General features: G+C 41.9%; 1 protein-coding gene across 3 annotated transcripts in view; it reads left to right on the forward strand.

Annotated features, from left to right (window-relative positions):
* The window catches only part of TPPP (tubulin polymerization promoting protein), a 46427-nt gene extending 26549 nt beyond the window's left edge, over positions 1 to 19878 (forward strand). For all 3 annotated transcript variants that reach the window (XM_061994854.1, XM_061994855.1, XM_061994853.1), the window contains exons 3-4: positions 9512 to 9665; positions 11191 to 19878. In XM_061994854.1, the coding sequence (XP_061850838.1) occupies positions 9512 to 9665; positions 11191 to 11385 (349 nt within the window). In that variant the 3' untranslated portion in view covers positions 11386 to 19878. The remainder of the gene's footprint in view (positions 1 to 9511; positions 9666 to 11190) is intronic.
* The last annotated feature ends 4281 nt before the right edge of the window (positions 19879 to 24159 follow it).

Raw genomic sequence — 24159 nt, forward strand, 5'->3', positions numbered from 1 at the left:
TCAGTCAACACCAGCTGTCTGTTTTTAATGCTGCCAACTTCTCGTATTGCCATCAGAAAATGTTAGCAGATATACATACATACGTGTTTTCTCCCTGTCTTCATTAAAACAACCCCTGAACACGCGCCTGAATATATGTGACCTCTCGGGAGAGTTCATTATCTTTGAGCTGTCACTGGGGTCAGACATTACTTTTCATTTGACATAGATGAAAATGCAGCCCTGTGAAATCCTGTGAGAGACTGTAATGCCACTGCTGTAAAACCACCTGACACTGATGTTTTCTTTTTGGGACAGTCTAATAAGAATCTGTTGGCTTTCAGTTCTGCATTACTACACTCTAAAGGAAGATCCCACCTTGGGTTAGATGAGACTGGTGCTCTTGACTTCCACAGTGGCATTTTTGAAAGCAATGAGCTTCTATCAGTGCTCTCAAATATATCTAACCATGTCACTGAGAGTTTAAAGAATGTTTCAGAAACAGCTATGCAAAGATATTTCTTATGTATAGTATTAAATGCTTTTATACTTTTATTTCTCTCTCTCTCAAAAAAGCCCCCAAACAGTTTGTGACTGGGAATGTTTACTGGGAAGGTAGGGGATGATGTCCCAGAGCTAGAGGGTAGCTGAGTACCTCATCTATTAACTCGTGCTTTCTAAATGTCTTGGCCGTGAAATATGAGTAAACTTGGTGTTTCTTGGCAGTGTGGTCATTAAGAAACAGCTGCAGTGCCTGAATAATAGAGTGAATATGCTCAATGTGAATGAAAGATTCCTTTTTCCATCCCTTTCCTTTCATTTTTCCTGTCTTTGGTCACTAAATTTGTGTTTGTACTGAATGCTGTAACTTACAGAAGTAGGAGTTTTGTCAGAGGTTTCACTGGAACAGAGTGTTCCACACATCTTTGCCTATAGGAACAAGCCATAAAGTGTTCAGATTACACCTATATTTTCACTTGATCGTCACAGTGATTTGAAAACATGTCCCCACAGTACACAGCCTTTGCCTCACCACTTTCTTGCTTTGTTCTTTTCATACCATTCTGATGTGGGTTGGCCTAGCTCAGGTAAAATGGCCTTTTGGTAGCTATAAAGATCCTGCTTGGGGATTAAAAAAAAAACCCATTGTGATATTGGACATCCTGAAGATGTGGAACTAAGCCTTCAGTGAAACATCACAAAATCCTAGGAGAAAAACAAGAAGGAAATTCCAGGAAAATGAGCAGCACGAAAAAGTTGGGAGTTTTACTGTAATTTTAGGGAAAAACCAAGAGGAGAAAAGCTTTTGGATGATGTGTTGCTAGAAAGAAGCTTGGATCCTTATTATTGTTACATAATGAGTTGGATTCAGTTCTTATTCTGTTTCTTGTGCAACAGTTTAAAGGTCCAGTTCTATTCTTCCTGAAAGCGTTTAAGCTCTAATGTCTTGAAACTTAACAAGACATTTACTGTGTCAAGTAAACGAGTTAAGATCTTACTGTTATTTAATAATGTCATTGTTCTTTGACCTCTTGTGTTTGAATTTTGGCTGAGTTGAGGGAGGTGTCGTATCATGTAATCACACACTATCTAGTCCTTAGCGAGATGCTGAGCTTCTCTCTTCTGAGTCTCATTAATAAAAATAGCCCTGTCTTATGTAACTGTGCGATTTCCACTGTGTAGATTTCGGTTTTCATTCCTCTATCGAGTGCCACATCCTGTTCTTGTTTAACTGGTGTCATCAGAAGAGGTGAGTTGTCTCCCCTGAATGTCAACACAGTGAAAACATGGATACTGCAGTAAGGTTGGTTACTGGCTGTCCAAAGCCTGGGGAGCTGGGTGCTAACATGAAACTTCATTTGGTTATGTCTCTTTTCCCATCTCTAATTGTCAGGTATTTATACAACTTTGGGTTAATAATATAATAGAAGTCATGAAAAATAATCTGAAAGCTGTCCCTGAATCTTTTTCTTTTCAGGCTTAACAAACATATTTGTGCAGTTTCTATGGATTGATTGCTCAATACCAAATCCATTCACCATTGCCTAGAGGGCATTTGGCCCTGCAGCATGGGCATTGCCCGTGGTCATGGCTTGTGAGGGCGTTCTAGCTTCCTTTCAGCAGTGTTTGTGTCAAACATTGCTTCATTGTATGTAGACTGGTTTCCTTTTTAACCAAATATTTTCACACCACTGGAGAAACTGAAATCCAAATGAACCTAGCTGCTGCTTTCTTGGGTTGCATTTCTGAGGCATGAATGAGGTGTGTCAGCTCATATGGGATCGATGATGAGCTCTAGAAGGATGCCTTATCTGTGTTTCCTACTTTTCTTTCCCTGGGTTATCAAGCAATGAGTTGATGTGCACTGCTTCAACTGGCAGAGAACGTGCGGGTAGTGTTGGTTCTTTGCGCTGTCCTCTCTGCTGTCATGTCTTTGCCATCAGCCTCTGCACTTCAACAGCAGAAAGAGCTTTTGAAACTGTAGAGGCTGTATCAGCTTCTTCAGCCCTCTGAAAGATAAAATGCCAAGTATTATTATAAGAAAATAGCTTATCACTAGCTTGTGTAGTAAGCTCATCAGAGCCTGGAGAAGACTGACATGAAATGATTAGCTATTGAGAACTATTAGTTCTGAATGCTGCTTTCATTTATTGATGTGAGGCTGACTTAATGAGCACTCTGACATCATCTTCTTGGATTTGCATCTTTTGGATGTGCTCAGCAGCGTCCTTGGCAGCTGTGAACTGTATTGGCTCCTGCGTTGCATGGGGTGAAAGCCAGAATCACCCACTGTGGCTCTGAAGGGGACTAGTTATTCCCCTGCAAGGATCTACAATCAGCAAACAGAAACATTACCAAAATCACCAACTTTATGAGCTTCTGAGTATGAACCATGAAAATCAGTCTGGAGAATGAGACAAACAAGAACTGCTGCTGTCACTCACCCTGCCCTCTCCTTTGATGTCTAACTTCCAACTGAGTTGTGCTAACAGGTAGCACCAGTCCTTCATGCACCCCAAAGATAGGTTTCTATGTGACTGAACATGCTCTCTAAGTGTTATGTCATTTATTGGATCCTTTCACAAAAGGACACAGCATTCTAAGGATAAAAGCAATTTGCTTGTGATAAAATTCCAATCTTTTATCCATTTTGTGTCTACAGTTATGACATTCTTTGTTTAGAGTCCAGAAGACTGACAGACAGAACATTTCTCTCCTTTATATGATGCCAAATAACAAGGCAAAGCTGAAGCCCTCCCAGGCTACTTGGTAGTACATGTTTCTATCTATTTTCAAACTCAAGTGCATGCCTGTCATAAGTGATGTGTTTGCAAACTCCTCCGATGTAATTTGGGGCATGTGCTTTCCTCAGACTTCACAGAGTTTTCCAAACCCTTCCTTTGTGGCTTTTTATCAGTAGCTAACAGTTACATGCTTCTTTATTCTTAAACATCCAGATATAACATCATTTTTATTCTTTTAAGCTGAACCACCTCCCTCGCCCCCCCCACCCCCCTCAACATCCTCCCAGCAAGTGGATTCTGTTGCTCTTTTAAGCTAATTTCCTCTAAGGCCTGTGTAACCATCAGATCTGCTCTCTGCTTCGTCTTTCTCTTTTCCTTATCCTCCTTAAGTCCCACTTTTTAACCCCTTTAACTCATTCTGGGCTTTGCTTTTCTTTGGAAGCTTTTACCTACTACATGCTTTTGCCAAGTTACTTCCTTTCTTTCTCCAGTCCCCCTTTTCATTCCCTTCCCAATACTATTTTATCCAATAGGCTGATAGCTTTTGAGTTTGCCTTTTTTTGTTGGTTTTTAAACTTCAGATTTTACTTTAATGGAAATAAATTTTACTGAGTGAAGCACATAGGAAGGAATGAGACAAAAAGCACCTGGAGGGAAACTGGAACCTCTACTGGCACTTCTAGGCTAGTTCCTGAGTGAATTTGTGTGTTCTTCTGCATCAGGATGGTTGCTGTGATCCAGAGAGAGCCTTTTGCACTCCATCTTGCAATGTGCCTTTCTTGTTGCTTTGATCTCTTGGAGTGATTGAGGAAATGAGGCATTGCTGTGTGATGTGAGGTATACGAAGCCATTCAGTCCTGCTCCTTATGTCTGACTTGGCCAAATGCTAGAAATTATAACAGTAATTGTGAAGATCATCTGGATATGTTCTTTATCAGTACTAATCTTCCTCTAAAGGAAATCTACTTCTGGTAAAGAGCTCTGCACTCGAAGGTGCTTGCATTCCAGAAGTGACCACTACCTTAGCTGAAGATCTCTGTTGTATCTTGTTCCTAGGATCATTTTTCTGAGGATATCTTCTGGAAGGATATCTTCTAACAGTTTGCCAATCTATTCTTGCTTGCATCAACATCCAGAGATCTAATTTCAGTTCTACCACTTAACTGAGCAGAACTCTCTCATGCAAGGTACCTCAAGTTTTGTTTTCTTAATTGTACCTTTCTTTAGAGCTATTAGATAGTGCAGCACCTGATAGAATTGTATTATAGTGTCTTTTCTTCCCCCTGCCTTCTGCCTTGTCAAATTTTTACACAGTTTCTGCATGGGTTAGACATACACTGCTCAATTTTATCCAAGAAACTGTGTTCCCTTTTTTGTCTGTAAGTTTTTTTCATTGTATATATACATTTCTGTTTTGTTCATGACTGATAACGTAGCAAGAGCCATATCTTCACAGCATGTGTTAAATACTCCATTGGACTGCAAGGTTCTAGCAGTCTGGTTAACCTACCTGGGGACCTAGCTTTAGTTTGAGGCCTTTTTTGAGGGTGTGAATTGTGGGACTGGTGGCCAGTAAAAAATTCTGAGCTCTGTAGCCCAAAGGAGCAGAAAGTGTAAACCACAAAAAAACGACCTACCAGCCCTGTGACATACTCTGCTTCTTGGCTAAACAGATTAGCCTTGGACTTTGTGCTGGTAACAGTACAGCAGACGTGCTTGGGAAAAGGAATACATCTGTGGGATGAGTGATGTATTTTGCAGAGACTGGTACAAAGCTTTTTGCTTCAAGGAATTTGTTTGTGGTACCTTTTGACTGTCAACGTTTACAGTAGGAATAGCACTAACCATTGCTATTAATGTACATCGTGTTTATAGACTACATCAAGAAGACTTGGTGTGTTACCACAAACAGCAAGAAAAGAATAAATGCCAGCTGAATCAAACAGAGAGGAGTGAATGCTTTGGGAAATACCACAGGAAAAATCCCTTAAAGAGAAAAGGGAAAAAATGAAACCTGTTTTAGACAAAAACACTGCTCATTTCCCTTCTTTTCTTTGTTAAGATAAAGTAGAAACAGCTGAAGTTCAAAGTCTGAATGTCATTAGGAAATATGCCTTTGTTAGGGTTTGAGGTAAAAAGTCTGGCTGAAAAATGACTACAACCTCCATGGCATGTATTCTACTGTAGCCCTCTCTGGTGTGCTAGCAAGAATAGAACCTTCCCCCAGTGTTTTTACATCTTCTTCCCCCTCTTCAGTTTGAGAAGGTGTTTGGGATGGGAGTATGGGATGACTTTTGGTAGCTGAGAGATTCAGACAGAAAACTTAAGTTGGAGACTTTGGTAACACTGAACTGTAACAGTGGTATGGACATACAGATCTGTAATTCTGGTCAAGGGTTTTGTGTATTGGGCATGTGGAGTGTGTTTGCACAGGTTTTCTTTCAGATCAAATTGCAGACAACTGTTAATCCAAATGGTACTCAAGTCCCAAAGACACGGATGTAATAATTTGCAGCAGTGTGTTTTCCCATTGTTCCTGTCTTGTGAACACAGGACACTTAATAGTAATGTTTGCATCTGAAAACTGCATCACCTGCTGTTGCAATCTACATTGGGCCACTGTTTGCTCTTTTACACTCTATGTTCACTATGCTGATGTCCAGGCTCAGAACTGATGCTTTTACACATCTGAACTTGGGCTCCCATGAGCAAACTCAGGAATTCAAGCCCCGTTTGCAGTGGCTACGTGTGGAGAGACCCATCAAGGAAGGGGAAGTGATGGGAAGCTGCTTCTGAGTGTATTCAGTCTGTTCCCAAAAGTAAGCACAGATACAAGCAACTTCCATGAGCGTACCGTGAATACCCCGCTGCTTCCACCAAAGGGATGATGCATTGGGGTAATTCTGTTTGTTGTAAGAAGCAGAGCTTAAAATAGAATGGCATGTAAGAATGTATCCTTCCTAAACATAAAGCTTTTTTTGTGTCACAACCAAGTACAGGGCTTTAAACATATATTTTGTTCTTTTCATTGAGGAGGCCAACCTTAGAACATCTGTTTTTGTAAAAGCCTTTTTCTCCCCCACACTTTCTATTGTTACTGTTTTCCATTTTATCTCATTTTCTGGTCAGATAGTTTTAATTTCCAGTATCTGATTGTGTCATGTTCCTGTAGCTGTTCACACAAGTCCAGTGTTTTCAAGGTCTCTACTAACTCTCTGGAGTGCTAAACCTAAGAGTGGTAATAGCTGAGAGTGTGCCTTTGGCATGCTTAGTTGCAGAGAAGTTGTTTGAACTTGTAACACTTGGAAAATCAAAGTTAATATATTTGTTTTGATATTCCCATGGAAACAAGATATTTAAAATGAGCTTCTAAAAACAAGCTACAGATATGCACAACAAGACTGATTCTTTGGAGCGATCGCCTAACAGAAGGAAAACAGTTTGATTGGGTTTTTGGGTTGCTGTTTCTTGGTTTAACTTCATGGCCTGTGCAAAGCTGGTGTCAGGAAGTGGCTTGCTGAATGTGAACAGAGCATTAAAAAGCATGAAATACAGTGAGGGTGTGACTGCCTTGTGTGTCATTCAGCATTCATGGTATTGCAGTTTTGCATAGAACAGTTTGGGTTGGAAGGGACCTTCATGGGCCATCCAGTCCAACCTCCTGCCATGGGCAGGGGCACCTTCTGTTAGACCAAGTTGCTCAGAGCCTCGAACAACTTGCCCTGGATGTTTCCAGGGATGGGGCACCTACCACCTCTCTGAGCAACCTGTGCCAGAGAAACAGGAAAAAAAAAGGTCTTGCTTTTCTGTTTGATAAGTGCAGAACCAAAACACTGCACATGGCAATGAAAATAAAAGGAGCCAGCATGAGCTTCAACAGGTTTTGCTGAAAGTGGTCATTCCCTTTCCCATTATGATGGTCTTGGCTGATGATCCAAGCTAAGCTGTAGCAATCCTGATTGGAGACTTGCAGGTAAACTAACCTCTGTGCGATGGAAAACTGCATCTGAAAGGTCTGTGTTGGGCTTGGCTGGGAGTCTGGAGTGAACAAGGGCCTCAGTGTGGTGTTCTGCTGAAGCTTTGCAGTGATTGCCAATGCTGTCTTTTTCTAAATGAGAGACAAACCAAAATGAAGTGCCGACCTCTTGAGCTAGTTAAAAGTTCTTGGATGTGTTTCATCAGAAGGGGGATGTTCATCCCATTAATTAGAACCTTGGAGAAATCCCAAGCAGTTAATTGCAGTTTATTCCATGTGTCTTTCTGATTAATGAAATACTGGATTGTACTTTGCATTTCCACTGTCATGATGTTCTTTTACTAGGTAATTCCAGGAGATACTCCAGCATATGCCTCACCTAAAGTTTATTTCTGGTTAAAATAGGGAGTGTGAGGGCTGTGGGGGTTTGCTACATGTTAGGCTGTGCTGGAAACAAAGGGTACTATTAATGAATGGTATGTAAAGGATTGTGCTAGCATTGAGTCTTGTTGTGAATAGTCAACTTCTCCTTGTTTTAAAAGCCTGGGGTAAAAGTTCATTTTGTGTTCAATTAATTGAGCTAGGAGTCTGGTGTCTAAACCTGAGAAGTCTCACTTCTTCATTAGTGGAGACACCCTCCATCAGAGGGGGATTTGACCTCTGAAGATGCCTGGGAGAAAGCTGATGGCAGGTAGATGCATTTCTCTTTGCAGTGGCTCTTTGCAATGCTTGAATTAAAATGAGATTTCTAAGCCTGTATTTTCTAGCCTGAGTTTGTTGCCAAGTGCACACTTTCTCTGTCCCTGCATCCATCGTTTATTCCTGCATAAACAGCTGTCACTGCTGAAAGGACTGGTCTGGGTTGTGTGGTGGGCTGTTGGAGTTGCTTTCTGATTTCTTTGAAATGCTCTCTAAATTGGCATAGAAAGAAATGCTTGAGCAGCAAACAAAACTTGTGTAGTAGCACGTTTCCAAGCAACACGGACTTTCAAGTATTTCTTCGAGAGTTTCATAATGTTGTGAGCAGCTGAAAACATCTTCTGCTGTTAAAGATGGGACTGTTGAAGGTTATGTCAGCATAAGTACCAGGGACATCTCTTTGAATATTTTTCTATTTGAACTGTTAAAATTTAGCTTAAAATGTGTGGGTAAATTTCGGTGTGTAAGTTCTTGTTCTCGTGATCAAGGGATGTGTTTGTGTGTGATAGAATTTGTAGAAAAGAAAGTGTTGGGTTTTTTTTTTCTATACCTCACACCTGAGCTTTAAAATAAGGAACTAAATGAGAAACTCAAAATAGCTTCATATTAGGGAAAGGAAAGGAAGAGTGTGTACTCCACTGTGTTACCTCCTGCCTAAACTGAACGTTTCCATGTGCTAAAAAGCAGACTTACATTAACCTGCTTCTGCTTGAACACATCTCTGTAGCAAATGCTGAATTTCTTTGTAAGGGTTTTGTCAATGGAACCCTTTGGCCTGATGGATCTAAGAGATCTACAGGAGCAGATGTCTGTAAAGTGAGGAGTTTCCCACTCTACTTGACAGATTTTGCCCTGTAACAAAATCTTCACTAGAAGTAAACCTAAGCAAGTGATTTACCAGTGTGGAAATATGAGCTGCTTACTGGTGGAAACAACAGCAAGTCTTCAGCTCTGAGCTTCTGAGGGGATGAGTTTATGAGACTGATACATTGTGTTTGCCATGGACCTGAGGATATTTGATGAAGATGGTGGTCTAAGAAGGAGAACAAGTACTGGATTTAAATGCATCGCCTGAAGAATTGTCAGCCTTTAACAGGGGAGGAATTTCAAGTTTATAAATGCTTTTCAATAGTTTACTTTGCACAGCAGCATTATTCTTCATCTCCTTGTGAATACACAGAATGACCTATGAAGAATGTGTCATAGGCAGTTATTCAGAGAAGAAGAAAATAACATTAAATAGCAAAACTCACCTAAGATGCTTCAGTTCGTGTCACTTCTGCGTGCAAGCCTTACAAGTGACCAGCCAAATGAGGTTATATTTGACTTGATGAGCTGCAGACGTTCTGACAGCAGCCCAGGTCCCTTTCTTTCCTCTTTATTTCTGAACCTTCATCAAGGGAAGTTTCTAAAGTGCTGTCCTAGGGATGTGGACAAAAAAGAAAGTGATGGTCTGGGATATGTTTTATTTGACACCATAAACGGGCTGCCTGGGTCTTCCTGTTCTGTTGTGGGTTTCTGTTGTTCACTGTGGTAAACTGAAACCATCCTGCCATTCTTGGAATGCCTGTTATGCTCTCTTGTAACTTTCAATTTCTGTGTGTTTCCACAGGGGAAAGTCTTCCAGAACTATCACTTTTGAGCAGTTTAAGGAAGCTCTTCAAGAACTCTCCAAGAAGCGATTTAAAGACAAGAGTGACGAGGAAGCAGTTCAAGAAATATATAAACTAATTGAAGGGAAAGCCCCGATTATATCTGGAGTAACGGTATGTTGCTGGAATGCTCACCCAGCCTTTGTTCTCCTGCACTGTCGTTGCATTAGTAAAGGGAAGCAGGTGAATCCACAAATCCTGAAGGCGACAGCTGTGCCGAGCTGAGTGGGAGCAACGATTATGTTGCAGGACTGTCTACTCTCATGTGGCACTGAGTTTTGTAGTGCCACCTCGCAGCACAGTCAGAGCGATTCAAGGAGAGCTCTGGCGTACAGTTAGAAAGGTTCACGAGGAGTCGTGTGTCCAAATCAAAAAGAGCAGAAGGGAGTTACATTTAGAACCTCATTGAACAGTTGTAAGCTGTTGTGTTGTACAGCAGCGCTTGAGCAAAGGCATCTTAAAATAGACGGAATACACCACGTGAGTCCCAGAACACTGGCGATCTGGGAATAATTATCGTGTGGTCTGGGCTTTGCTTTTGTTTGTTCCAAGTCTGTCAGAACTATAATGTTCTTCCTTTTTATTTTGTTTCTTTTTTAGATACCAAGCTTTATGCATGAAAAGGAACTTATAAAGCCCAGTGAGCATAAGTTTGGTTGTCCTTTTGAATGCTCAGATGGGGCAAACTCTCCCTGTAGTTCAGGAGATACTGGGGTGTTCACCATCAGCTTTGCATGGTCCTGTCAGCTTAGTTCCTCTGCTTAAAGCTTGTGATCCTCCAGTATTTTGGCTGTAGAAGTGTGAATGAAAACCTAACTGTAAATAACCTTTCTAGAAGTTGCTACTGCACAAATGAACAGTGGGAATGTCGAGTGGAGACATCTCTTTTTTTGTTGATTTCTTGTTTTAATTTGCCTCCCGGTGCCCATGTGCAATTAGTAATGAACTGTTGGGTTGCACAGAAGAGTGAGATCCCAGCTACCCTTTCCATTGCTTCTGCCCTTTGCTCAATTGCCAGTTTAGTCTCTGTAGTTGTTGTTCATAAACAGAAACTGTGTTTTGTTGAAAACAAGTTGTAGTGGCTGATGGGTCCCTCAGATGCTGCCATCCCACACGCCCTCGACAGGACCGACAGGAACCGTGGGAGGTTTAGCAAGGAGAAGTGCAGGGGGTCTTAAAATGAGAATCAAACAGATGTGAGATAAGCTGCCTGCTTCTGTCGATGCTTCCTGGTTCAGAAACAGTGGTTGGTGGAAGAGTTTGTTCAGTCAAGCAGTCTGACACTTGGTGGAGCCAGGCTTTTGTGCTTGAGGGTTGACATAACGGATTCTGAACGTGGCTGTTTCCTATGACTTCTTCATATCTGTGGTGCTTAGAACTTGATTTTTAATCAGAAGGCTCTTCCAAAAGCTTTGGGCATAACTTGCACTGTGTTTTCTTGGCTCTGTGACTGTTATCATTGTATGTAATGGCAAGAAAACAACCTTTTTCTGTCCTTTTGCTGCAAGCGAGTAGGTATTTACCCAGTCTCCATCATTAGCAAAGGTTTTTCATGCCAGTGGCATGTACCAGTATCTGTATTAAGAATGATTGATTTCTGATGGGCTTTTTTTTGTTGTTGTTTCTTTTCTTCCAACAGAAAGCCATTTCATCTCCAACCGTATCACGCCTTACAGATACAACCAAATTCACGGGTTCTCACAAAGAGAGGTTCGATCCCAGTGGAAAAGGAAAAGGCAAAGCTGGACGAGAAGATCTGGTGGATGCTTCGGGATATGTATCTGGCTATAAGCATGCAGGCACATATGATCATAAAGTACAAGGAAGCAAGTAAGGCTGAGGGTTTACAGTACAGGGAGAAAGAGAGGGGGAAAGAGAATATATTTGTAAGAATGATGTAGATGAATCCCACATGTTTTGGTTATTGTGAGTGCTAAGACTATGTTGTCAAGAAGTTGTTTTCAGGAACTGGAACTGATTTCAACATCTGCTGAGCTACTTGCAGCACAATGCCACTTCATTACATTCCTCATGCGTATATTGGCAAAGATGAGTAAGTCGGTACAAAAGAAATACATCATTTTGTTGAGCTTTAGACAAAAACAAACCCCAAACAAACCAACCCCAAAGTCAAGAGCAATGATGCCACACTCTCAATTGAAGCAAAAGACCTCAAACATTCCTAAATGTCCAGTTGCCCTGAGGATGCTGAAGAGAGCCTCTTGAAAAGAGGGTCTTTGCAAGCAGTCTTTCTGAATGATAGCCCATTATTTCTGCAGTTTCATTTGGCTACTGTTTGGGGGCTTTTAAAAAATGTCTTACATGGGATCTGTCACTTTCCTTAAAACATTGGACAGCATGCTGTTGGGGAGTGAGTGGTTGTAATATACAAGGTGCTAGCCTGTAAATGTCCTACACCACCCATGAAAAACTGAAGAAACAAAAGGACAGTATGGGTTCTAAAGTGTTTTATGTCAACAAAAACAAAATAGGTGGAAAATACCAGCCCTTATTTTCCTCTTGTCTATGCTTTGTGCTTGTTACTGTGTGTTCTGACTGGCTGGGTTGGGATGGAGCTGCTCTACTAACCTGAGGGGTGAGGAACAGGACGTGACTAAGGAAGTCTGTAAAAGCTTTTTGCAGTCTGTTTTCAAGTTTGCTCTGCCTCACATTTGAAATGAAGGGGACATGAAGCTAACAGTGCTTTAAAATACTGATCCTGACTAAACACTGCCAATCAGGTTGCTATTAAGTGGATGTTGTTATACACATACATTGGCACATATTCCCTTTAAGCTATAACATATATAAGAAAAGTTCACAGCCCCTTGGAATAAGGACAGTTATAGTCACTGTCTGCATAATCAGGTGCAATTAACCCACAAAAATACACTGCTATAACTGGGCTATATTTTATGTTTGATTCAATTGAAGCCAAGGGATTTGATTCACTGTTCACTTGGGAGCAGTAGTATTGGTGGGAATGGCTTTCCACTGCTATAGGGAGAGAACTGATTCCATGGGCTTAAGGTACAGGCAGCTGAGTGTGACCTGCCTGAGGCTCAGAATGACAAACCAGCTTCCTAGGAATAAAAATAACTCATCTTTTCTGTTGGTTGAAAAGGAGAGACAAGGCTGGTCCAATTTTCTGCGAGAGCTGGCAAGTACCCTAATGCATTACTCTGCTTCTCTACAAATTCTGAAAGATAAGATTGCCAGAGTTCCAAAGCAGCTGCTAGCAGCTCTACTTTGCTGTCCTGCAAAAAGAGCTTATGCACTGCTTTTCACATTCAACTCTGAGTAAAGGCTAACAAATGTATGGCTCTGCCCCCACACCCGTACCAGCACCCTGCTCAGGGTATATACAATTGAGTGAGCAGCGTGTGTTGTGTGTGCCATGCAGGTCAACAGGCTGAATGTGGCCAATGCCTGGAGTCAGACCACTGTTTTTCAGCCCTTAAACTGCTCATGTTTTGTTTTTCTGACACTGTCTTGTAACAGTGACCCTTGGAGCCAGTACATCAGCCTGAAACCAAAACAACAATAGCAAACAAAGGCAAGGACTTCCTTGTGGACTTGGAGATCCTTGTTATTTGTTTATCATTTATTTTGGGTTCTGTTTTGAAGAGGGAGGGAAGTTTGCCAAACATCCCACGTGTTCTTGTGAAGATTGAAATGGCTTTTCCCATAGCTGGCTCTGGTTACCTGGGAAGATTTTTGCTGTCTGTAAGGATGTTGAGGATGAGAAGCATCCAGCTCCGTGAAGCCTTTCCAAGAGTCACCCATTGTTCTTGAAGAGGGATTTCCATGGAATGAAGGATTATCTACTCCCTGTGTTGCACTAGAGGCAGGTCACACTCTGAGGCAGAAAATAGCATCCTGTGGTACTAACAATGGCTAAATTATTCCAGCATGGTAGTGAACCTTTTCCCACATCACTGGTGCCCGTGCACCTGAAGCAGGCTCCTGCTAGCAGGCTCCTGCACTATTACCTGAAGCAGGCTCCTGTTCTGCACTATTAAAAAGGCTGAGCCTCTAACCATTGATAAATCCTTCAGCTCAGTTACAGGCAATCCCAATGTCCATGTGCTTCCCATTGACTTTAAGACTGAACTCAGACCTCGCTGGTGACTGTTAATCTGGCTTTGTCACTAGCTACCTGCCTCATCTGCCACATCAGGGGACACTTAACCTGAGGTGCACAAATGACAGGCTTTCTCAAGGACCCAAATACTGAGTGCCAGTAATGCCAGATTGTTGCCACACGGAAGGAGTGATTGGTAAGGAAAGTTTTAAGGTATAGTTAGGTTTGAAGTTGCTAGTTCACAATATGAGAGAGACCAGCACGCTCGTAAGATAGAAGGCATGTAAAGGAATTGAGAATGCAGACAGATCCGAGCTGACACTGACTAGAAACTGAGCTACTCTGCTTAGAAGAGGTTCGTGGAACTAGCTGGGGTTCTGCCAGAGTTTACTTTGCATTGCTTGTACAGTATAAAATCCCTGCTGTGAACCAGAGCGCTTTGTATGGAGCTGGTGCACAAAGTGCTTTGAGACGTTTTCGGTGCATAGTAAGCTTTGGATCAGGACCCAGGAAGATGCTTCAGATTGCAGTGTTTTATTTTGAGGAACACACTCTTCTGTTTGTTTGTTTCTTCTTCATTTCTACAGCTGGATAGTTTTAAAACTCAACCAAACAGATGCATGAGAAGAAGTCCTTCTGGTGTGACAGTGACAAAGGGATGTTGTGGCTGGAAAGGTAGTACTTTGGAAACACTTTTCCCTTTCATTACACTTGATGTGGAAGACAGAGTGATGGACAAAAGCACCTCGTGCAGCTGTGTATTAGGGGCTTGGCTACCTGCTTGAGCTCATCCTTTTCCACTGATATCTGTAGGAGATTAAAAGCCTAAATAGTAGCTTGCATGTTAGCCCAAAGTACCAAGCCTGCAATGAGGCAAAGTACATTTTCTTGTTCATCTGCCATTCCCTCAGCTCTCACATCAGTGGGTACCTGAGAGGTGAAGGGAAGGACTAGCTCAGGAGGTGCGGGAGGTGACCCATTTTCAGCCCTTGAGGTGTGGTGGAGCACATGTCCTTCCTGTGCACCATACTCTGGACTGTAAATAAATGTCATGTCTGAAGTAAGGACATGAGCATCTATCAAGTTTGACACTTGTCTCTTTTGCAGGGGGGAACCTCAACTCATTCCATCTGACTTTCCAGTCTGATTTTCAGCATCTTATGCTGTGCAGCACTATTTTATGTGACATCTTTTATAAAACCCTCTTGTTCCTAATTATCTTTGCTTTCATTACTGCTGCAAAAGAAATGTGACCAGAAACTTCAGGTAGCTTTAACAAATAACTACCTTAAGGACAAACTCAAATTACACCGTTCATTTAAATATGAACCCTTAAATACTATAAGTGCATGGTCTTACCCATATCTCCACTGAGGTTAAGGCTCAGGCTTAACCTGACCATCAAAGCCTTTGCAAGACCGAGGCAAAAGAGTAGTCCTTACAAATACATTTCTAAATGCTAACCTAGTTTGTAAATAAAAGATGCAGAAGCCAAATAGGTTTTCTTACCAGTGCTTACCTACTCATTCCCTCTGCTCTCTCCACATACTTTCATTACTTGAGAGGGTTGCAGCAATCTGATCAGTGTGGAACTATCAGATACAAACAATATTGTCCTGCTTTCAAAGCTATCACAAAGAGTGTTGTCGAGGAGCAGACATTAAAAAGCATCCGTTGTTTCGACAGGCCTACGTAAACAGTTGGCACTAACTGTAATCAAATATTTGGACTCCCAAAGAAGATGCTGAGCATTGGACAGTGGCTGAGGTCTAGCCACTTGAAAAAACAACCCAAAAAACAAAAAACCCCACCCTACAATATTTCTTATCTCCATTTCACTTTAGGGAAAGGGAAGGGAGGTTTCAAAACCACTCACATGTCACAGCTTGTGTTTCCCGTCAGCATAGAGATCGTCCTTCAAAGGTGTTTTAGACTGAAGTATGGTATTTTCCATGTATCTTACTGACCTCACCTACATCAAAAATTCCTCTGGCAACTTTTTGGCATTATAGAAAGCTTTGTTCATGAATTAGCATTTCAGCCACCCCTAGTTTCCCTCGGTTAGCTCAGTTCATATTTTTGATAGTAGCTGGCATAAGCCAGAATTAAAAGGCAAATGGCTTCTCTGGGTTTGGCTTGCAAGCAGTAGATATCCCAGCCATATGTAACCATCTGTAAGAGAAAGCCCTCATGTATCTTTCTCCACAGCCAAGACTTTAAAGTTGTAATGGATGGGTTTTTATTTTTTCCTTGAGGCTCGTCATAATATAGATTTCAATTCTTTGTGCCTGCATGTGTGATATTCCAGACATAACCCTGCCTTTCAGTGATGCATGTGTTCTGGAGGCATGTGCCTGCCTGTCATCCATGAATTCCATTTGCACTGGCCAAGAAACAAACCTTTTACCTTCATGATAGAGCAAATGTAACGTGTTGCACTGGTACGTGTCCTCTTAACTGACTGTTAGCCTCGCGTGCGTGCCAAAATAACTACACCTTTGTGTACACTCTTTGTAGTGTGAGTATTACCTTCTTGGCTCCTCTAGTAGTTGGTAATAAGTGATGTAATGCACAAGACTTGTACGAGTTCGTGTGTGTGTGTGTGTATGTGTGTACACATATTTTTTGGATCCAGCTAAGTGATTAATCTGTATAGATGTTGATACAAATCTTGAATCTCGTTAGGGCCAAACTCCAGTCCAGCAGCCAAAGCTGTTCAGCTTGGCCAGCTGGTGACACTGCCGTTCTCCCTCCGTAGCAGGAAGGTAAAGATCTAAGGAGGCTTTTACATTTTTACACATCCACCCTGTTCCTATTTCTGGGAGGAATCACTCTTCTGAGATTTTAACGTAGACTTCACATGAGAAAAAGAGTTTCTCCATAGCAAAGGAAGAAGGGGAAAGAGTCAGGGTGGAAACAAGACTGAGTGCTCTGAAGAGGCCACTTAAAATTATGCCCTTCATGGGCCCTGTGTTTTCCTTTGAGGCAAGTTGACACTCATTGTGTATACACACAGTTGGTCATCGTCATCGATAAGTCCAAAGTCATGGCATATCCAGATGGGAACAGCGACCAGGACTGTTGTACAAGGCCCACGGGCTTGAGTGGGGCCTAGATCTCTCTAAAATGAAATACCTAAAGCATGATGACAGATCTCAGACTCGTGTTCCATTCTCACAGTCTGGAGTGCCTCAGCTTGGCCCACATGTACCTTCTGCATTTGGAGCGTTTGCCCATCAAGTAGCGTTTAGACATTTAGTTACTCATTTTGTGCACCCAAGTGCCCGTTTGGCTTACCTGGTATAACCTGGAAATGATGGGCTGAGATGTTCTTTTAAAGTCTTCAGAATCCTAACACTAGCCAGATACTTGCATATTCATGTTTGCTGATGAAACTCAATGCTCTGAAAGATGTCCCAGCTACGAATGGTGCTTCAGGAAGCTAAAGAATATTGCTGATAGAACCTCTATGTCTTAATTGTCCAAGCAATTTGCTTTTGCAGGGAGAAATAACTGTAATACGTTTGGATTTTTCTTTCATGTTTTCAGCATATAACCTTGGCTATACAAAATCATATAGGGAAGGTGGATTTCAAACGAGTTTTAGATGTAACTCCTTACTTTGTTGTCAGAAAAACCTTTGAATTGGCTTGTTTCATTCCAACTAATTGATCATCTGCTCTGGGTAGACTTTGGCAAGAGCAAACCTGACAATAAATGAAAGAAATAAACCCCAAGCCCAAACCAAACAGCCTGTTTGCTGGGTGTTCTTGACAGATGTTTGCCACGCTGGTAGTTTGAAATGATTTTGGAACAAATAAATTCCCTTTTGTAATGGTGCACAGGCAGAGAGGCATTGCTTTGGGGCAAGGCCACCGAAGAGGCTTTTTGTTGTTCTTTAATCCCTGACATTTGGAGCCTGGCACTGAAGTGCCCAACTGGATAACCCGAGAGTGAAGCCCCCACTGTAGTCCAGTGCAGGTAAACAGCCAATGGATGGATTTTCAAATATAGTTACACATCATCTCCTCTTGTGAGTTACTGTAAAGCTTCTGGCACTGTACAAAGGGAGTTTTGCTGTGTTTGTGAAAGACTTAAAGCTCTTGATGGTTGGCCCTTCAAAGATCTTTCTCTGACTCTGCACGTTTTTCACAACACATCACCAAGGTGAATGAAGCTGTATTTGAGTTAATGAAAAAGATAGGCCTAAAACGACACTCTCAGCTCCTCCCCCTCTCCCTCGTGATCAGGAGCTGTATGGTGGATGAGCAACAAAATAAGGAAAAAGAGGGCAGTCTGTGTCCCCAGGACGGTGAGTGAGTTGAAGCTCCCGTTTACATCAGCTGAGTTTCTGTACGCTTCCGTTTGCTCCAATGCTATCTTTAAACAAAGCAATTAAATAATGTGAAATAATGCAGCCTGGGCTCTGTTAAATAGGGTTCAATTAATGCAACTGAGATGCTGTATGTCTGTAATATTCATGCTAGATAAGTACTAGCTCTTTACAAAGGCTTTGTGTAAGGTCAGTTAACCTACAGACCCCGGTGTCCCGTATGAAATCCTGTCGGCAAACTGCTTTTGTTGGCACCGTAGTGCATGGAACGGCAAGGTCATCGCCAAAACCACGTCACAGGACGTAACAAAAGTGTGTCTGCGTTTCTGTCCGTGCTGTGTTCAGAATGGATCAGCTTTGGCAAAGTATTGCAGCAGGGAAGATGTTTTGTATAATGCTTACATTGCCAAGTCATTTGTCTTTACATTCTGTAAAGCAGAGATGCGGTCGATGTTGGAGAAGTGTATTGAAGTTTATTCTTAGCAAGGTTTTATGTTTCACAGATTTAAATATTACAGGAGAAATATATATATATATTTATACAGAAGTATAGTTTTTGAATGCTTGAGGTTGGTTTCCTTCAGTCATGAACTGTTCATTTAGCCACGTGATGCTTTTTCCCCTTTGCCGGCTCATTTATCTGTCCGTGCTGTCCCAACATCCATTTCTAATTTCCTGTATATGTTTTGATTCTTTATTTGCACAGATCTGGATGTGCATGCTGTCAGGACCTGGTCAGAAAGCACAGGGGCAAAACTGCTGTGTCTTTGATCACCTAGAGCATCCGTAAGAAATAATGGTTAAATAGTTGTGATAGGGAGATGGGTCTTGACATAGTCTTCCTTGGAGCACTGTACAGCGTGATAAAAACCTTCAGTGAACCTTACTAGTTCTTGTTCTTATTTTCATTTGTCTTTCATCTTGGTCCAGAAAACCAAGAAGCTGCTGTGTGCTAGTAATGACCTGCAGGGTTTGTCATTGCAGGCGTCGCGAACGTTAACATTCAGCTGTACTAGCCTACTGTGTTCACTGTGAAATTCCCGACACAGTACAAATTTGACGTGATCGTTTCACCTTACAGGTTTACTTTATTTTTTTCCTCACTAATTTAACACTGAACCTTTATTTTTTCTTGCTCATTGTTACGGATGAACGACTTGAGCGTAGCATTTCTTAACCATAACGGATGAATATATCCTAAGCAAAGAGGGGTGTTCTTTTTTAACCACTTGATGAAGGGGGCCAGGCACCATCCAGTGCAAAGCACACTGGGCAAAAAAAAATCTTTATCCCCGTTGCAGTCAGTGCCAAAATTCTAACTGGTGTTAATAAAAATTGGACCCGTCGTTACCAAGGGGTTAATACGCTTAGTAACCGTGGTGAGAGGTTATGGGGGAGCACAACAGTGATTCTCTGTTTCCATATCTTTGTTTCTGTTAATTTAAAACTACTACTATTCAATCTTTAAAATAAGTAAAAGAAACTTGAAGGGGGGATCATATACTACTAGTTTGTACTAGGGTTTTTCAGGAAAAGGAAACAAATTTATATATATATATATATATGCAATATATTTTTACACTGTTTATTAATGCTAGAAAGTATTAAATGTATCACTTTATCAGTGTGAATGTTAAAGTAATGACAATGTTATGGGTGTTTTAAACCTTTTCAAGTTGTCTCGTTAGATTCTAAACCCACATTAACAATGGAAAAGCTACTTTGTCTGCAACATTATCGTTGGTGTTTTAGGGAAAAAAAAAGCACTGTAAAAGCTTGGCTTGAAAAGTTGTAGTGAAATCCATATTGTAAACACCATTTCTTAAGGCATAGCTTCTCATAAGGTATGTTAATGCTGTTGACTGACTGTATAAAATTGTATCTTTAGTTGGTAAAGTGATCAATAAATGTGTTACTACATCAGTTCCTGGGTTTCTTGGAGTAAGTGGTGTTTGCTGGTAAACTTTGTTGCTTTACAGTTCAGACGCGAGGCAAGTTGTATAAATGACACTGGAATACTCTGAACAGCCAGCTCTCTCATTCTGAGCAGAATATACTTCTGCTTTGCCATTTATTTTCCCAGTTTTAAGAACGACTGAAGCTGACCATTGTCATCCTGAGAACTGTTACTGTGACCCTTGTCTGGCCGTGATGACAGCCATCCACCAAGGCATCTGTCAGGGATGAACCGGTTTCTTCTCAACCAGCCACTTAGCACCGATTGGCCCTCGGTCTCAAAAAGCCTGAGTTAATTCTCTCACCTTCCCTGAGTGATGTTGAGAGTGTTTTACTTGCAAGGAAAGTAGTTTGCTCCATGGAACATTGTTTTAAGGACGTTACTGTCAAAAGCAGATGTGGACTTTTTAGTTGTAATTAACGACATTCTTCAGATTCTTTCAAGAAACAGAAGACCGAGTAATTTTATTAAACTCAGAACATCAAAATAACTCAATAACATGACAATAACCCAGGCACAGTGCTGCTCTAGAAATGCAGAGGTACTGGCTTAGCAACTACAAGGAAACAGAGCTGAAAAGCTTACAGCTACTCTCTCCTTTCTCCAGTTGCCCTCAAAGTGGTGCTGGTGTTCCCTGTGCACACACGCTGGACAACCGCCTTCAGAAATGCCTTTGAAGTGAAATCTAACGCAGTTGTGCCCCGAGGTAGCTTTTCTTCCTGCATAGAGGCGTATGCCAGGCAAAGCTCCTCTTATCCCCGAGCGTGAACGGTTGCTAACACTGTGACAAGCCTAACAAAGCAGAACCTTTAGAGGTTACTGGAGGAAAGATCCAAGTAATTGAAGGGTCCCTTCTGCCATTATTGCCATTGTGAAATGACTAGGAAGGCTGTGAGTTCCACACAGTGTGGTGGAACATGACTAAACTCCAGATATCTAGACTGACCTTTATTTTTAAACAAAAACCCCATTTGATGCCAATATATGTTTGACCAGCAGGTCACTTGATAAGAAAATGCTATGTACTCAGGCTGTAAACTAATTCAGCAAAGTAGTGCCTTGCCTGTAGTTTGTGGTTCCTTTGAGCTCATCCATTGAGCACAAAATACCTGGAGTATGTTGTACTGATGTATTTGGTCATAGGGAGACAGCTCAGTGGTTGTAGTATTTCTGTAGTTCCACACAGAGCTGTCAGAAGCATTCATCATTCCATAATATCATTGTTATTATTTCATTGCCTTTCTCTTTTATTGCTCTGTTTTCTGATGTTATTAAGAACAATTTATTAAATGAAAAAATGGAGTTCAGCTCATTTTTAAGAGCATCTCATAGGATCTTTTTGGTTGGAAAAAGACCTTGGAGATTATGGAGCTCAACCCCTCACCTCACACCACCAAACCCACCACTAACCCCTGGCCCTGAACCCCTGGGCTTTGGAATGCTTCCAGGGATGGGGACTGCACCACCTCCCTGGGCAGGCTGTGCCAGGGTTTAATAACCCTCCCAGGGAAAAAGTTCTTCCTCATTTTCCCTGGCACAACTTGAGGCCATTTCTTCTTTCGCTGTCTCCTCTGGTACACTTTCAGATTCGAAGTTGAGTTGTATTATTTTTATATAGCCTGGAAAAGTCGGTATAAAACTGACTTTCAAATACCTCAAGTTCATTCTTTAATGCAGCATTAAGTGCTGGTAAGCAACGCAGTTGAGCATAGGTGTGAATATGTTTTACCTGATGCATTGGCAGGAAGAAGGATTATCTGAGGTTGGCTGCTGAAAACTCCTTGTTCAGTTACACTTGGCCCTGGGAACAAGTTTCAGTGGGAATAATGAGTGGGACAAAGCAGAACTGTATGATGTGAAAAGCCATCTGCAAGAGGCGCTGGTGTTGCAAAGAGCTGCCACGGGTCGAGTGGCTTTGCTGTGGGGTGCAGAGGGTGGGCATGACTGATTGCAGTTACTTGGGAGCAAACTTTAACCACTTCAGAAACGGAGCTGAACAAAGCTTGTTTCGTTTACACTTCCCTCTCTGTCATCTATCTGTATCTAAGCTGCCAGTGCCTGGTAACATTCCTGTGGCAGTTTTCCTATGTGAAAAGCGTTTGTTTCCAGGGTCCTGTTGTGCTGCAGGTCCCTCGCTGGCAGCGTGCTGTAATTCCTGCACTTCGAGGATTTGTCCAGTAGGTGTCAGTCGCTGCTCACAAATGAACCCGGCTGGGAGCATACGGGACCCAGGCAGAGGTACGTAACACGTCGTGGACACTTGATTGTGCCTGGTACAAGTGTTTCACCTGTTTTGAAATCTCGTCTGAGCGTTTTCCTTTGGAGTCTTTTGGTTTGCTCAGAATCACACGACGGTACAAAACTAATACAACTAGTACAGGGCTACTGACGGTTAAGGACAAATACACCTCAGAGTGTATACCTCATGCTTATTTCAGCTCTTATTTAGGGCTGAAATAACATGGAAATGTCAAGCTTATTACAAGGACAGTGTTACAAACTATACGTGACCATGCAGCAAGAATAATGCTAAATGTAGTGAAACTTATCACATCTCTAGGATCTGCTGAGCCAAGAGGACCTGTTGCATTCCTAAAACACATCTTCTGTAAAAAAAAAGCCTGCTGATGAAATGCTGTAGCTATTATTAGTGTGTGAGTGCAGTGCATCCCTCATTTTTTGAATTTGTACCATTCCACTTGAGTCCTCCTTTGTGACTTGCCCAGCTTGCTTTTCTCCTACTCCCTTGTGCAAGAGTCTCTTGCTCCCCTGAGCTTCTGCAAAACACATCAAGCAACAATCAAAAGGAACATGTTTGGGGTTTTTTCCTCTGGAATTTCTTTCAGTCTTTTAGCTGTACCACTGTATTATTTCTTGGTCTTTTCTGTATCTGCTACAGATGAACCTTCCATACACAGACCAGACACTGACATACCACAGAGAAATGATTTTCTCTGTTGAAGAACCTTGGAGGTTAAAAGAAGAACCCACAAACATTTGTACAATCAATAACCTTCTTTGATTTAGAGTGTGCCAGCGATGTGAAATCATTTGTAACAACCAATATAAGATAAAAGGCACAGCTTGAGTTGTCTCGTTCTGTTTGTGGATTGCCACATGTCTCTCATGACAGCCCTGGTGTTTGAGCTATTTATGTGCCAAATTAATTAGTAACTGCCAGGGTGGTAAAACAACCACTGTCATATGATTATATGTTTTTGTCTCAAAGTCATTGTCAAGTGTGAGGAGTAATAGCTGCAGCCACAGGACAGACTAAACAAAGCTATAAGAGAGGGAGCCTGAGCTGCTGCAGCCCTGGTGCTGGGTCCTGCCTGTCTTTTTGTCCGTGGGTGAGTAGGACCAGGCTGAGCCCCAAAGCTCCTGTCTTCCTTTTCAGGCAATTCTCTGCTTTGTATGTGTTGTCAACTGCTACCTGTGTTCACCTCAATTTGCTCCAGACTGCTTGACTTCACTGCCTTGGTTCTGAAACCAAGATGGTAATCAGGGCAGCAGAAGAGAAGCTTTGCTAATGACAAAGGAGCTTCAAGGTTGGATGAAGCAACATAAACACAAGCTTTGTGCAGTTGTACCAAAAAAGAAGAGTGAAATTTAAAGCCCATGGTCACAGACATATCACAGGGTGTCCTGCTCCATCCCACTGCTAGTAAGCATGACAGAGGCAAGGTGGTTTGATAGCGAGAAGCATCCCATAACAGGTCATTTCCATGGGGAGTTGTAAAGATAATTTTACAATTATCTTTATATAATTGTAAATAAATTGTAAATAAAAAAATAAAGATGTTATTTTACAACAATAAAGGCAAATGTAAAGATAAAGTCTGTTTAGATCAAGCCAGATAGCTTTAACTCCTGGACAGGGATCAGCTTCCTCCCTCTCATACAGTTATCTTCCACGTGCCCTGCAAACACAGCTCACTCCTGCTGCTTCAGGCACAGTGCTGAGGATTTACCTCTGTGAGGTGGAGAGGTAGGAGAGGTCAAAAGGTTGTGTTTGCCTTGCCTCAAACTGGGTACCTTCTCAAAACAGGCCTATGGAATACAGAAGTGCTCCCAGGCAGGACATGGCGAGCTGCCCACGCTGCCAAAATGATTTGCTGTGGCCTTGCTCCGCTACAACCCAGTCGGTGCTGGGTGCAGTGCAGTGAGTGCTGCACTGCCAGTGACCTGCTTCCAGTGAAGGTGGTATTTTTTCACGTTGTTGCAGGACATGACA

This window comes from Colius striatus, chromosome 4 (assembly GCF_028858725.1).
Source record: "Colius striatus isolate bColStr4 chromosome 4, bColStr4.1.hap1, whole genome shotgun sequence".
Classification (NCBI taxonomy): Eukaryota; Metazoa; Chordata; class Aves; order Coliiformes; family Coliidae; genus Colius; species Colius striatus.